This window comes from Peromyscus leucopus, chromosome 13, assembly GCF_004664715.2.
Source record: "Peromyscus leucopus breed LL Stock chromosome 13, UCI_PerLeu_2.1, whole genome shotgun sequence".
Classification (NCBI taxonomy): domain Eukaryota; kingdom Metazoa; phylum Chordata; class Mammalia; order Rodentia; family Cricetidae; genus Peromyscus; species Peromyscus leucopus.
The window spans coordinates 54,641,695-54,657,202 of NC_051074.1; the positions used below are offsets into that span (position 1 = coordinate 54,641,695).

Sequence of the window (15,508 nt, forward strand, 5' to 3'; positions counted from 1 at the left end):
GCACACCAGGAATTTATTGATCCTAAAGAATTCTTCATTTCCTTGAAATCACAAAGACCATGATCTAAACATCAGACATTCTCCCCACCCTGCCTCCAGCTTTACTGAAGTATAATTAACAAATAGAAACCCATGATTGTAACTCACTTTCCTCATCCATTTTAAAAATCTTTGGGGATATATCTTAAAACGTGATAGCAAGTGATAATTGGCTGCAATTTTTAGTCCTATCTACTTCAGCTATTATCTTTTCCATTTGATCTAGGTGTATTTCATCTACGATGTATTAAATGAAATTACATGGAGATGAGATCTAAGTTTAGAGGGAATATAGATTAGGTTTTTAATACTTTGCAAAAATAGAATCATTTCATCTTACATTTGTGTGAAACACATTCTTTCTATAGACTTTAGTTATAATCTGCACAAACATAAAATCATATAGCACAATTCCCCCATTTTAAGCTGACTTTGAATCATAATTGTATAAAATCATGTAACCACAACGAGTTGATATACAACATTTTTATCACATCCCCAAACCTCCTTTGGATACATTAGCAATGAAAGCTCCACACTTACCCTTGCACCCCAACTCTGGTTTCATAGATCCAAGAACCTGCTGAGTTATATTTTTTTAAAACTTTTTTTGGGACCCAGCTCCAAAATAAATACATGGAGTCTTATGCTTACTTATGAATGCCTGGCCTTAGCTTGGCTTGTTTCTAGCCGGCTTTTCTAAACTTAAATTACCCCATCTACCTTTCGTCTCTGAACTTTTACCTTTCTCTATTCTATATGCCTTTCTTTACTTCTTACTCCGGGGCTTGCTGTGTAGCTGGGTGGCTGGCCCCAGAGGTCCTCCTCTTCTCTTTTTTTCCCCTATTTATTCTCACTGCCTGCCAGCCCCACCTATCCCTTCTCCCGCCTAGATATTCATTTCAGCTCTTTATGAGACCAATCAGGTGTTTTAGGCAGGCAAAGTAACACAGCTTCACCGAGTTAAACAGATGCAACATAAATGAATGCAACACATCTTTGCATCATTAATGTTCCACAACATAAATGAATGTAACACATCTTACACCAATATTCTACAACCCTGTCATTATAGACTGACTACCTTTGCTAAAATTCCTCAGAAATACAACCATACAGTTGAGTAAGCAGTCCTCTTTGGCTTGGGTAGCTCTCCACTTGTGTACTTGAGTATACAACACATTTGTATACAAACTTTCCAGTTTGGAGGCAATAAGAAAAACAAAACAAACAAACAAAAAATCCTATACAAATCATTGCGTAGGAGAGAATCTGTTTTCACTTTTCTAGGGTAAATGTCTGAGAATAGAATTGAGGGATCCTGCATTACTTTTTGTTGTTTTAATGAAGCACCAGGGCCAAAAGAGACTTCTACAGGAGTTTATTCTGGCTTACAGTTTCAGATGGAGAGTCCATAATGGCAGGGGGAGGGGGGATGACAGCAGGCAGCCAGAGCAGGAAGCTGAGTCATCATTTTCAAACTCCAACCAGAGTGAACTGAAAGTGGAATGGTGTCATACTCTCACCTCCCTTTGTTCCATAATCTTTACAAGCATCACCCATCAGGGATCCAGTGTTTAGTGTGTGAATCCATGGTGGGGAGACTTCTCATTCAAACTCCCACAGATCCTGTGGTAAGTCTGTGTTTAACTTTATAAGAGGCTACCAAACTCTCTTCCAAAGTAGCTGCACTATTTTTGCCCATTGATCAGCAATGTACAAGAACTCCAGTTACTCCTTGTCTTCAACAGTCGGTATTGGCAGTTTTGTTGGTTGGTACATGGTCTGAATACTCATAGGTTGTATGTATGGCAACCCCATTGCTATTGTGGTTTATGAAGAGAGTTTAATCTCTAGTGTTTGGAGGTAGGGGCTTGATTAAGGACTTTGGGTGGAACCCCCATGACTGCCTGGTGGCTTGCAAAGGATCCACACACACCTGGGTGTTTCCATCTCTCTCCACAGGTAAGGTCCTCTAAGCAGGCCATCACCAGGTGCAGACACCTGCCAAACTGACCCCAAAGTAAAGCCTGAGGACTCAGCCAGTCTTGTGGCTGCCACCCATGTATGAAAACTGAAGGAGCAATTGTCACTAGCTATCCTGGGGAGTTTGTGGTGGTTTGTGTCTTTTTGTATTCCCAGCGCCTGGGGTGCTGACTTAACTTTCATAGAGTAATCCACTTCAAACCGGCCACACTGTTCAGCGTTCTGTTATTGAACTCTAAGGATTATTTGCTCATTCTGGTTACGCCTTTGCAAGACACATGTATTCTGAGCATCTCACAACCTGGGAACTATGTTTTGATTCTTACTATCTTCCAAAGAGCAGTTTCAACTTTGTTAAATTTCGAGATTAAAAATTTCTTTCCTGGTTATGTTTACTGTCACACACACACACACTCAAAGAAAAAACCCACAAACCAAAACAACAAAACAAACTCTTCCTATCCCAAAACAGCAAAAATTTCTTCTGCTTCTTACAAGAATTTCTACTTATGGCGTTTAAGCCTATCACCCATTTTTTTAATCCGAACTTTGCACCAAAATTGTGAGCCAAGAGCTTAAGCTCCTTTCCTATATGACCATCAATTGTTCCACTTGTTGAAAAGATTCTTTTCCTTATTGATACTTTTGTAAAATCAGTTGTCCAAGTATGTGTGGTTCAATTTCTGAACTCCGTTTTGTCCAATAGTCCATAGCAATTCTTATGAATTGTGTCCTTGAGTAACAAAGTTGTTCGTAGTTTCTCTCTGAAAGCCTTTTGTCACATTTTCTATAAAGGTCGCCCCGTGTGTCCGTGTTTAAAGATTTTTATCAATATCTCCCACTGCAATCTGAGAGAAGTCTGTATTCACTTTCAGCTCGGCTTCTGTGTATGAAACATCCATTCCCCAACCCCCAGCTTCTGCATTCCAGATGTTTCTGCAATACTGCCTGGCTTCTGATAATTTTATTGGTATATCATATGAGGTTTTTAAAAATATACTATCTCCTACACAATGATATACAAGCAACTGAGAAATGCTGAATGGGAGAAACAGCCTTCTCCAAGGAAGAACCCATCAACTGGTTGTCCAATGCCAAATGGTCAGCACTGAAAATATACATACACTGCAAGTAACAACAATTAATGAAAAAAAGGCCATGAATTTGAAAGAGAGCAAGGAGGGGTATGTGGGAGAGTTCAAAAGGAGGAAAGGGAAGGGAGAAACAATGTAATTCATCATAATCTCAAAAATAAAAGAAAAAATAATTTAAAAAAATGTGTTAACTTGCTTGTTGAATTTCTTGACCCTGTTGGTTTACAGTTTTCATTAGGAAAGTCTTTAGCCATTTTTTTTCTTCTTTTTCGAGACAGGGTTTCTATGTGTAGCCTTTGAATCTCGCTCTGTAGACCAGGCTGGCCTTGAACTAATAAAGATCTGCCTGCCTCTGCCTCCTGAGTGCTGGGATTAAAGGCGTGTGCCACTACCACCAGGCACCCATTCTTTTCTTAACATGTTCTTTTGCCCTCTGACCCAGCCTTTAGGAGTTCAAAGTCAAGCATGTAAGACTGTCTTCATGCAGTTGGCCGAACCCCTTGTTCCACTCCTGATTCTATGATCATCCCTATGCTTCAAGTTCCTAAGGAACATTTAGTTCATTCTTTTAAAATTAATCTTTTAAGTTAACATACCAAGTACTGAGTTTCCCTATGGCATTTTCTCTCTCTCTCTCTCTCTCTCTCTCTCTCTCTCTCTCTCTCTCTCTCTCTCTCTCTCTCACACACACACACACACACACACACACACATTTATTCGTACTCATCTCTGTCCCCCACTACCCTCCTGTGCCCTCTCCAGCCTTTTTTTTTCTCCCAACCTAAACCTCCCTTTCAGTATCATATCCCACATCGCGTGTGTTCTATGATCCTCCTCCCAACGCCTCCCTCCCGTCTGTGAGGATCCTTTCTACTTTCATGGTCTATGCTGACACATACAAATTTCAATCTAGACTCTGCATATAAAACATGCAATTTTTTTTTGTCTGAGTCTGACTTATTTTACAAGACACAGTGATCTCCAGTTCCATTCATTTTCTTGCAAATGTCATGAATTCATTCTTCTTTACAGCTACATAAAATCCCATTGCATGTATGTACCACATTTCTTCATGTTCCCTGGTGTCGGTGGACATCTAGGCTGGCTCCATTCATCACTGGTGTCCACAGGGACAAACAGGGATGCTCTACAGAGGGCAGACTGCTACGGTTCTACCCAGTCTTTCTTATCTGGACAGTGATGGAAACAAGTCAGGCAGCAGCAACTAAAATCTCCTAGAAACTTGGATTGTTAATTTAGAGATATATAAATAGTTTCAATAATTCATGTCTATAAAATTAGTTCATGACATGTACACATATAAAACATGAGAACACCACCAATGTGGTGCTGTAGTTCTGTTTCACTTTGACCACCTTTAAAGAACACTATCACTCTGTGAAAATGCTTTATTGTATCGTGTTGATATACTGCAAGGAATATTTCCAAATAATACAAAAGTAATCCACAGACTTAATTAAGTGAAAACCAAATGATCCAGAAACATTTCTTCCTTAGTTTTTCACAGCAATTATTAAAAGTTCACACCCTGATTTTCTTCCAAGAAAGATTATTCTAGTAACTTTGAGTGTTCAATCCGTGCAATAGTCCAGTCAGGCTTTACTCCTTGTGTGAATTCCCTCTGAAATCTAGGAAAAACATTATAAATACTGTGATCTTCCACCAACTCAAATATTCTCACATAACTATACAACTGGCAAGCATAAATTACAAGCAGTATTTAAAAAGAACCTAATTCAATGGTTAATGCTTTACTCTTTTAATTTAATCAGAACAATACCATAATACTGAAGTACTCTTAATTCCCAAATTTTTAATGGTCTGATCTATATTCAACACCCACTAGCCCCTGAAAGACACTTGATCTTGTTACTAACTACTCACTAAAGTGAATGCCCACTCTGAGCAGAAGGGAACTGGACTCCGGGTATACAGACAGCACTTTAGATATCAGCACACAGGGCTGTGGTGGTATTGTGTTCCCCAAAATATTGTGTACTCTAATAAATTTATCTGGGGTCAGAGAACAGACAGCCAACTAGATACAAAGGCTAGAAAAAGGTAGCACTCACACCTTTAATCCTAGCATTCCAGAGATAGAAATCCCTCTGGATCTCTGTGAGTTCAAGGCCACATTGGAAACAGCCAAGCATGGTGATACACACCTTTAATCCCAGAAAGCCAGCCTTTAATCCTAGGGAGTGGTGGTAGAAAGATATATAAGGTGTGAGGACCAGAAACTAGAAGCATTTGACTGTTTAGGCATTTGGCTGGTTAAGCATGTGGCTGGTTAAGCATTCAAGCTTTGAAGCAGCAGTTCAGCTGAGAGCCATTGGGATGAGGACATAAAAGCTTCCAGTCTGAGGAAACAGGACCAGCTGAGGAACTGGCAAGGTGAGATAGCTGTGGCTTGTTCTGTCTCTCTGATCTACCAGCATGGACCCCAATAACTTGCCTCGGGTTTGATTTTATTAATAAGAACTTTTAAGATTCATGCTACATCTGGCGCCCAACGTTCGTGTTACGAATTCATGAAAAAGCTGTTTGCCTGTGGCCTTGTGAGCCCCAGCTCAGGCCCAAGCTATACTCAGCCGGTTGAGGTGGCGCATGCCGGTAGGATTTGCTGAAGGAGACTGAGGCAGGAGGATCCCGAGTTTGAGCCAGCCTAGGAGGCTTGGGAGAAGCTTTGGCCCGGACTGAACCACAAACAGTGGTGGGACCATGGAAGCAGTGGCTACTGCTCCACGTTGCCAGCTCCTTCTCATCATGTTGGTGACTGCGGTGATGCTGCTACCAGGGACGAAGGGTTTACTGCTGCTGGTTCAGAGAAGAATTGCCAGGACCATCATGTTACAAGAAAGCATCGGCAAAGGCCAGTTTGAAAAATTTTGGCAAGACAAATTTTGGTGGGGAGAAATTGTTGTGAAGATTTTCTGTTCTAGTGAAGAATGTTCATGGTTCCGAGAGACAGACATTTATCAGACTGTGATTGCTCCAAACCACAGAGGAGGCAAAAAAAAAAAAAAAAAAAAAGTCTGCAGGAAACCATGACCATGCCTAACAGTGACTTTGAAATCTTCAAAAAGATGACAGGATCCTACAACCATGATTCCACATGGACTATGATAAAGCCATTAAGCCGATTAACACCATGGAAAAATCGACTTTGGACTACAAACTGGTCAGAACAATTTCGAGAGGACTAGTTGAGATGATCCAGCCTGACAGACTACTCAAACAAGGACTTGAAACAAGCCCTGAACTTTCCTATTATCCAGAAACTGGACAAACGATACAGGACTTGATGATTAACCCCAAAATTTTCTTTTCAAGATTCCCTAAAGATATCTTCACCCCTAGAAAGCAAAAAGAAAAAGAGAATATAGATATGAGATAGATCATTGAATCTACTCTGAGAAAAAAGGTAAAGAAATAATAGGATAAATAGGTAGATCATTGAATCTACACTGAAGAAAAAGGGGAAGATATAAAAATGAAAAAGGTAGACTACTGAATGTATTATGAAAAGAAAAAAGAATATGGATATGATAAGATAAAAAGGGAGATTATGGAATCTACTTTTAAAAAGGAACTACTTGTTTTAAATAAGATAAGTAATGAAAATTTTTTGGTCTGAGTTTATCAGACGTTACTGGACTGGACATTGTTAATATATATAATGGAGTTTTTTGTCTGGATCTGTCAAATGTTAATGGACTAGACATTGTTAATGTAATCTTGACTGTATATTGCATATACTTATTGAAGATAGTTTTTCTTGTATTAGTTATAAGCTTTTTAAATTTTAGACAAAAAGAGAGGAAATGTGGTGGTATTGTGTTCCCCAAAATATTGTGTACTCTAATAAATTTATCTGGGGTCAGAGAACAGACAGCCACTAGATACAAAGGCTAGAAAAAGGTAGCACTCACACCTTTAATCCTAGCATTCCAGAGATAGAAATCCCTCTGGATCTCTGTGAGTTCAAGGCCACATTGTAAATAGCTAAGCATGGTGATACACACCTTTAATCCCAGAAAGCCAGCCTTTAATCCTAGGGAGTGGTGGTAGAAAGATATATAAGGTGTGAGGACCAGAAACTAGAAGCATTTGACTGTTTAGGCATTTGGCTGGTTAAGCATGTGGCTGGTTAAGCATTCAAGCTTTGAAGCAGCAGTTCAGCTGAGAGCCATTGGGATGAGGACATAAAAGCTTCCAGTCTGAGGAAACAGGACCAGCTGAGGAACTGGCAAGGTGAGATAGCTGTGGCTTGTTCTGTCTCTCTGATCTACCAGCATGGACCCCAATAACTTGCCTCGGGTTTGATTTTATTAATAAGAACTTTTAAGATACACAGGGCAGACTGACCAAGTTAGTGAAAAATCGTGGAAATTGGTTCAGTTCATATACATTAAATCAATCTTTTAAGTATCAGATTTTTGAGAAGAATTTATTTTTATTTTTAATTGTGTGTGTGTGTGTGTGTGTGTGTGTGTGTGTGCGCGCGCGCGCGCGCGCGCGCGCGCGTGTAAGTATGTGGATGTGGGGCCTAGGAACTGAACTTGGATCTCCTACAAGAGCAGTATGTGCCCTTAACCACTGAACCATCTCCCCAGGCCCCCCAGTCTGAGCATTTTGAGCCATCCTGGTCTTACAAGGAATATTAGAAGAAACAAAATTTAGTACTGATGATACGGTTCTTAACTATAAACAGACATTTCAAAAGAGGCAATTAATAGATTTAAATTAAACAAGTATTGAGTATCTAGAGAATATTTTGGATAATTATAATCAAAGCATAAAAACAAAGCAAGAACAAGAACAACTGGTTCCCAGGGCAGACATGATGGCAAGCTAATCCCAGCCCTCAGGAGCCAGAGGCGAGTGGAGCTCTGTGAGTTCTAGATCGGCCTGGTCTACAGAGTGAGTTCCAGACTAGTCAGAAATACGTAGTGAGACCGTGTCTCAAAACAAACAAGCACTCACAAACAAAAAACTTTTAGGCAGGTTAAAAAAAAGAGCATATGATTCTTGTGAGACAGAATACGTCTTCCTTCCTAGGACACTTTGGGATTTGTTTTGTTACTTTAAAACAAATTTATATATTACTGGCAAAATAACAGCAGTATTCTCTTACAAAGTGTGTCTCCACTGACTTGCTTTAGCTGCTCATCTTCCCAAAAATTACAAAATAATGCCTCTTCTAAGTCTCTTTAAGGGCAGGCAGCATCCCTTCAATTCTGCATCTGACCTGGAGTGTTTAGCATATGAAAGGTTATAAACAAATGTCTTCGGAACGAATAATACCTATGCCAACTATGGCAGACTTGAAGTTCTAAAGATGGGGACATCTTATGTTTCCTCCCATACACACCTCTGTAATGTGACACTGCTCTTTACTGTTCATCAAAATGGGGGCTGGGGTGTCTCTAGACACCATTTAAACTGTACAAATCCTGGGACTAAATGTTGCTTTAGTTCTGTTTATGGGCCCATCACTTTCCAAGTTCTACCTCTTGGCATCCAGTCACCAGGCAAATGGTGTCACAAGTTGGGCAGTGGTGGCGCACGCCTTTAATCCCAGCACTCGGGAGGCAGAGCCAGTTGGATCTCTGAGTTCGAGGCCATCCTGGGCTACCAAGTGAGTTCCAGGAAAGGCGCAAAGCTACACAGAGAAACCCTGTCTCGAAAAACCAAAAAAAAAATGGTGTCACAAGCTAAACTAAAGCTACAAGCCAAGCTGTGAAAGTCCTGGAGAAAGAGCTGCCAGAGAGAACAAGATGCCACACAGGCCAGCTGAAGCCATTGTGGGAATCAATCCTCCTGTCCCTGAGACCCTCCCTGATGCAAGTGAAGCAGAGGAAGCCCAGAGCTCATACCTCAGTGAAGTACAGGCCAAAGAATGGCTGTTTGAAGCCTCTGACTGTGGGTTATTTTTTTCTTCTGAAACAGTGTGAAGTTCTGTGTAGCCCTGGCTGGCCTGGAACTCACTGTGTAGACCAGGTTGGCTATAGAGATCCACCTGCCTCTGCTTTCTGAGGGTTAGGATGAAAAGTCTGAGTCACCATGCCCAGTGAAATGCTACCACTTTCTACTTTTAACAATTCTATTTCATATTCGGTTTCTCTTCATAAATAGCTTGTCAAATTTCAATCCTTTTCTTTCTAAAGCTCTCTTCAGTTTTCATATTTACAGTGCTCCCATTTTCTAGACAATGGAAACGAACCGCACGATCATACTTACTCATAGCTTGCACTAAGCAGTTGTTTAGTCTCCACGTTCTGGTCCCCCAGCTTCACCTGAAACACACTGGCTCCACTTAAAGTCTCACTGGGGATGTCAGCACTAGTCAGATACCAAAAGCACATCAGGATGTTAACGAACTTCCTTCCTTAGAGAGAAAACACACACGTACATACACACACATACAAATCAGAATCATCTATCAGCTCCATATCCAAAACAAAATCAGAAACAGGCAGTCTGCTTGTCGCAGATCAGTCTTTGTGCATATTCCAAAGCAACTGAAAATACATGAATTAACGCCATTTTCTTCTCCAAAAACTCTTAGGGTTCTGTCCTCTTTGCATCTTGGTAACCATCTACTGTTTGTTAGACACAGACTTTATAGAGTGTACCACATGGATTAATCTCCACTTACACCATTTCCTAAAGTTGAAATACTCTTAAGGCAAATACCTGTCCCCCCAAAACAAGAGTGAGGCCACACCCACAATTCTGCCCCTGCTCAACCATTCCAAAGAATGGCCTTTCTTCTTTTACTGTTGTGCCTTAAGTCTCACAACGTACGTATAACTCAGTTAATAACTAGGGTGCTAAAATGGGCTCGGAAATGTTAGGGAAGAATAAAGTATCACCCAAGACACCTTTCCAGTATTTCAAAGTGACTCCCATGTGAGCGTATCTATTCAAAGTCCTCCACTGTCATGGCCTCAAAGAATATAAGCAGAGGCTACTGCTCTCGTGTGCCCACCTTGTGATGCATACATACGAAAAATCTGTAAATGGACTGAGTGAGCAATGAACTTTTGGTGTGCTACTGGGAAAGGACCAGATAACCAAAGTTCCTTCCAGCTTTACACCATTACCTAATGCAACCTGGGAGCTTTGCAATCTTCTTTCTTATCCGTCTTTATCTGATACTGTTCTGGTTTCCTTTTATACTTTAGTCCTTCCTTGTAACACACAGCTAGGAACGTAAAATACTCAAGTTTTCTACACTTTAGGAAATCTGATATATAAATATTATTTGAAACATGGGAGCAGCCTGTTCTAAACAAACTATTTTCATCAACATATGTGAGAATTTTCTTTTTTCTTTTTGTTTTGGAGATAGGGTCTCTCTATGTAATCCTGGCTGGTCTTGAACTCAAGAGATTCTCCTGCCTCTGCTGGGATTAAAGGTATAAGCCATCACACCTGGGCTTGGATTTTCCTGCTGTAAACAGTAACCAGGCACCAACTCTTTCAGAGTTAGGTATTTAAACAGCAAATATGGTATATTTTTCTTTCTTTTTAAATTCATATTTTTTATTTATTATGTATATTGGGCTGGTTTTGCAAACTAGAAAAGTGATCCAGGCTTTGAAGGGCTACAAACGTCCGCTCACACAGACATAACTCCTCTACCCTGCGGTACTCACTGCTTTGGTTTATTTGAACAGTTAATGGTCATGTAAAGTTGCCTCGGCCAGCGTTACCTTTCTCATCATAGTAGATGGAGATGTCACCTGTTGATGTATAGACAATTTCATCTATGTTCGCAGCAAGCGCATTTTTATGGTTATCAGACAGTGAAGCGACCTTTTCTTTTAGTACCTGTAGCACCTGAGTAGGAAAAAGAAAACCAGCAATTTACCCATTCAAGTTTTTAAATTATTTTTTTTCAATTATTAATTTTTTATTTTACATACCAACCACAGTTTCCCCTCCTTCCTCTCCTCCTGTTCCCTCCCCTTTAAAGTATTTTAAAAAGTGATGTTTATCATGGGATTTTCTAAGACCTATTTTAAAAATATTTTACCTTATCTACTTATCCTAAAAAATAAAAGTTACTCAACTAGGTAATTCCTGACAGCATATAAGTGAAACTATGTTTGTATCATTCTATTCCAAGAATCATACACTTTTGAAATGAAAAGAACACTTTACCTCTTTGGCTACAAGTTCTTCCAGTAGATCAAATTTACACTGTGACAGCAACTTAGATACATGAGCAAAAGCCTTGAAAAAAACAGAAGGGTAAAGATGACAATTATACCATACAACATACATACGTCAACGGTTAATTTAACAGAGACTTGCTTCATGGCAAATGGGATATTAAAAACTATTATAATAATGTTGAGCATGACTGCTTTTAAGTTGGTTGACTTTTTTCAGATAGCATGACCGCATATACAACTGCAAACGAGCCAACTACTAATTATGAATCCATTTTTAGGTCCTGGGAAATGACAGTGTGTAGAATATATAGACTAGATAGCGCAATAAAAAATTACTGTGTATTTTATTTTGAAATGATGATGTAAATAACTATGATCTATCTCTTAATCATTTCTAGACAACAATTAGAAAGGAGGACACTTGGGAGGAGGGATGAGAGAGGGGATCTGTGGTTGGTATGTAAAATAAATAAAAAAAATTTTAATAAAAAAAAAGAAAGAATGTAGGACACTCTAGAGTCTAGACTGTACTGGAAGTTTAGAGAGCTGGATTATAGACAGCACCTCTCTAAGAGATATAAGGTAGGGTTAGGAAGGTGGGAGAAGAGAAAGAGTCTATCATCCACAGTGATCTCCACCTGAAGTATGATGTCTTATTTTAAGGAGAGGGGAGAGAAAGCACAATTCTCCACATTCCCAGCAATGAGGAAAATGGAACATTTTTATCCCGTGTATACTTCAGGAGCTCTCAGTCTGTTGAGAGAAGACAAGTTCAATAAGCACTGGATGGTAGGAACAGTGGGGTAGAAGAAGCGCACAGAGAGCCATCTCCTCTAATCCGATAGGACCACAGAGGGTTCCCTAAAGGGAGTAGCTGAGCTCCGAAGAACTGGCCGGAGAAAGGATACGCGCAGGCATGTCAGACAGAGAACACTGCAAGTCACTGCTCAGCTGCCCTCTTTGTCGTGCTTATGTTAAAGCCCGACACCGCTGTGGAATGAGACTCCATTTGGAGACGCCCCTTTAAAGAGTGATTAGATAGAAAATGAGGTGGTTACTGTAGGTCCTAATGCAGTACCACTGGCACCTTTACGGCAGTAGAGATGCTGAACAGAAACAGATGCAGAGCCTCGGGAGAAAGCGAAGCTCCGATACCTAGATACTCAAGTACTTGTGTTTAAGCTATTCAATCTGCGGCCTCTGCTCTGACACCTGGCACACGACTATAATACAGGACAGGTGGCTTTTGAGAGAATGCGCATCTACAAATGGATTCAAGGTCTCCCTGAACACTTAAGGAGGTGCTCAGGGTCAGAGATCTTATAACGTGTGGTGAGCTCTCACATGCAAATAGGAGCGGCAATCTGGACAGAAGGAACTGTAATCACTATGCAGAAACTGCATCTCTAGTTTGTGTGGTTGAGATCATACCTGAGAAAGTTGCCCTGAAAAGTAATCATCATCATGAGGCCACCCTGGTAGGATCGCAGTGACACAGGAATGTCTACCTCAAGACACTTCTGGAAACAGCCTTATTTTTCCACAGAAAATGCTGAACAGCTGACAAGAAAGCTCTAAGACTAAGAAACAGTGCATGGCTCAAGGGTAGTTAGGAAGATACATACATACTGATGGAAGTGAGTGCATTAGATTATGTATGTCCTTATGTCATGATAAATATTTGCCTAAATTATCTGTACCCATTTCAACTGCTGGTGACTCTGGAGGACCAAGGCCGCTTTTATTATTAGGAATTTATTTCTTATAAGTGTTTTGCCAGAATGTGTGTCTGGGTACCACATGAGCTCAGTGTACCTTCTGAGGCCAGAAGACAGGGTGAGATTCCCTGGACCGAGAACTGCAGACAGTTATGTGTTGCTATATGGGTTCTGGGGACGGAACCTAGGACCTCTGGAAGAGTAGCCTGTGTTCTTTAACCACTGAGCTCTCTCTCCAGCACCAAGGCTACTTTTTGTGGTTACTAGAACACTAAATTTAACCTTTTAAAACTTGACTTCATCATGCCTAAAAGAGGATTAGATAAGAGGCCCTTTCAATTGCATGTGATATGATTTCCATTCCTGACATATAAATAAAGCAGTGTAGTCATGTACGGATGATAAGGTAGACTCACACACGGGTACTGCAGAGTATAGGATCACACCACTTTATCTTTACAAGCACAACTGACACAGAGAACTACAAGCAGTAAATTTACCCTTCATCATGACACTGAGGTAGGCATGATTACTCAAGCTTGCTTCTTTAAAAAAAAAAAAAAGATTTATTTATTTAATATGTATACAGTGTTCTGCCTGCAGGCCAGAAGAGGGCACCAGATCTCATTACAGATGGTTGTAAGCCACCATGTGGTTGCTGGGAATTGAACTCAGGACCTCTGGAAGAGCGGCCAGTGCTCTTAACTGCCAAGCCATCTCTCCAGCCCATATTTTTGTGAAAACACATGTACTAGCCAAGAGTTGACTCAAGGAAACAGGAGTTAATAGTGACACTTGATTATATGAAGTTGAAAACACTAATTTATAACTAATATATCACATGAGTTGGGTATAAATGACTACAATTTGGGGGGAAAAATCTGAAATAAGCCAGGAGTAAAATTATAAATATCAGCATATAGTTAATTATAGTCAATGTTATTAAATTATTACGCTGATGGTCTTCGGTGATATGAGCTGGGGAATAAACTATGACTTATACCTTTGTTTCAGTCAATAATTCTGAAATACTATGGATTGACAAGGAAAATTGAAGGGAAAATTAAAATAGCCTTTCATCTTAGAAAGATATATGGACACACAAAGTCTGTAAATAATCTCCGGATTCAAAGCGACCACTCTAAGGTGATATCATTTGTCCTTCAGCAAGGTCATGACTGGCAAAGCCAGAGCTAGGAATCACAAACGCCCGAGCATTCCAGTTTGCTGGGTCTGGGCACTTAGCAGACCAGCAGCCTCAGCAAACTCTTTGAAAGGGTACAATTGCTCAGTCCCATCTCCTACCTCATGATCCTTGAAGGAAGCTGTAGGTAGAGGAGGAGGATGGCAATACAGCTCTGTCAGAGAGCTCATACCTAAAATGATATCATAGTACTCCGGCAGTGTTATCTTATTCCTCACCATACCTTTTCCACTCAGTTTCACAAATACTTACGAAGTGCCTACTCTGTGTGCTAGGCTCTGTCTTCTCTGACTTTCTAATTATGGGGGAAAACAATCATAGCCAGGAAAAGGCTACACAGCTTTCAAGTGGCAGGAACAAACAGGCTTTGAACTTAACTTCCGATTCAAAGCCTGAAGTGAAAAATACTGGGAGACCACCGTCACCCTGGTGTTTTAATTGAATCCCTCCTTCTTGCCGGCCACGCAAACACAGCTAGCTCTATGCTTATTAATGTCAAGAAGTGGCTGACAGACTTGTCTGCGTCGCTACCGTCGTTTGGTAACTTGGATCGTAATGAAGAACCTCACAGCTTAACACCCGGGCATGTGAGAGCTGACACGCACGAGGCGACCAGGTTAGAGAAGCCAAACCAACCTGCTTCGCCCCCTCAGAGAACTCAGCGATGCTGAACTCCTTGTCGAAATAGGCCCAGATAAGGAAGGCGTAAATTCGAGTCCGGACCCAGTTGATGGGGTTGGAGAAGCCCAGAATGATCATTCTGGTCTTCTGCCGTTGCTGGGGCTGCTCCTCGGTGCTGTAGCTGCGGCTGGGACCAGCGGGGAAGGAAGCGAGGGCTGGAAGAAGTTCTGCCCGGCCGAGCAGGGGCCGCCGGGGGCCCCGGGAATGCAGCGCCGGGGTCGCCCAGACCCAAGTGCAGCGAGGGACCGGGACCGCGCTGGAGCCCAGGCAGCGGCGGCGGCACAAGCAGCAACACTCTGCCAGCGACAGCCTCACCTCGGTGGCACCCAAAGTCCGGAGTCGGGTGGCCCGGCCGGGCAGCGGCCGAGAAAGCAGGGGCAGAGGCAGAAGACGGGCGGCCAGCGCCATGTTGGTGACCTTTCACCTCCGCATAGCTGTGCGGTACCGAAAGGAGGCCGGAGGGAAACCAGCGCGGCGGCGCCGGGGACGCGGAGCCACGGCCGCCTGCTGCTGCCACCTCTGGTGGGTCCGCCCATCGCGCCTGTGCCACACGCCGCCCAGGCAGCCGGCCTCGGCCTC

The 15,508-nt window shown here is 41.5% G+C and overlaps 1 protein-coding gene across 2 annotated transcripts; it reads right to left on the reverse strand.

Moving 5' to 3' along the window:
* Nucleotides 1–4,475: 4,475 nt before the first annotated feature.
* Nucleotides 4,476–15,456, reverse strand: Maip1 (matrix AAA peptidase interacting protein 1). 2 transcript variants are annotated; one of them, XM_028886074.2, is made up of 5 exons: nt 14,885–15,436; nt 11,313–11,384; nt 10,862–10,988; nt 9,384–9,531; nt 4,476–4,768 (listed from the first exon to the last, which is right to left on the reverse strand). In XM_028886074.2, the coding sequence occupies exons 1-5, from the start codon at nt 15,335–15,337 to the stop codon at nt 4,690–4,692; spliced, it is 879 nt and encodes a 292-aa protein (XP_028741907.1). In that variant the 5' UTR covers nt 15,338–15,436; the 3' UTR covers nt 4,476–4,689. The 2 variants fall into 2 exon arrangements, with proteins under 2 accessions (XP_028741907.1, XP_028741916.1); XM_028886083.2 differs by lacking the exon at nt 9,384–9,531 and having other exon boundaries at nt 14,885–15,456.
* Between the last annotated feature and the right edge of the window lie 52 nt (nt 15,457–15,508).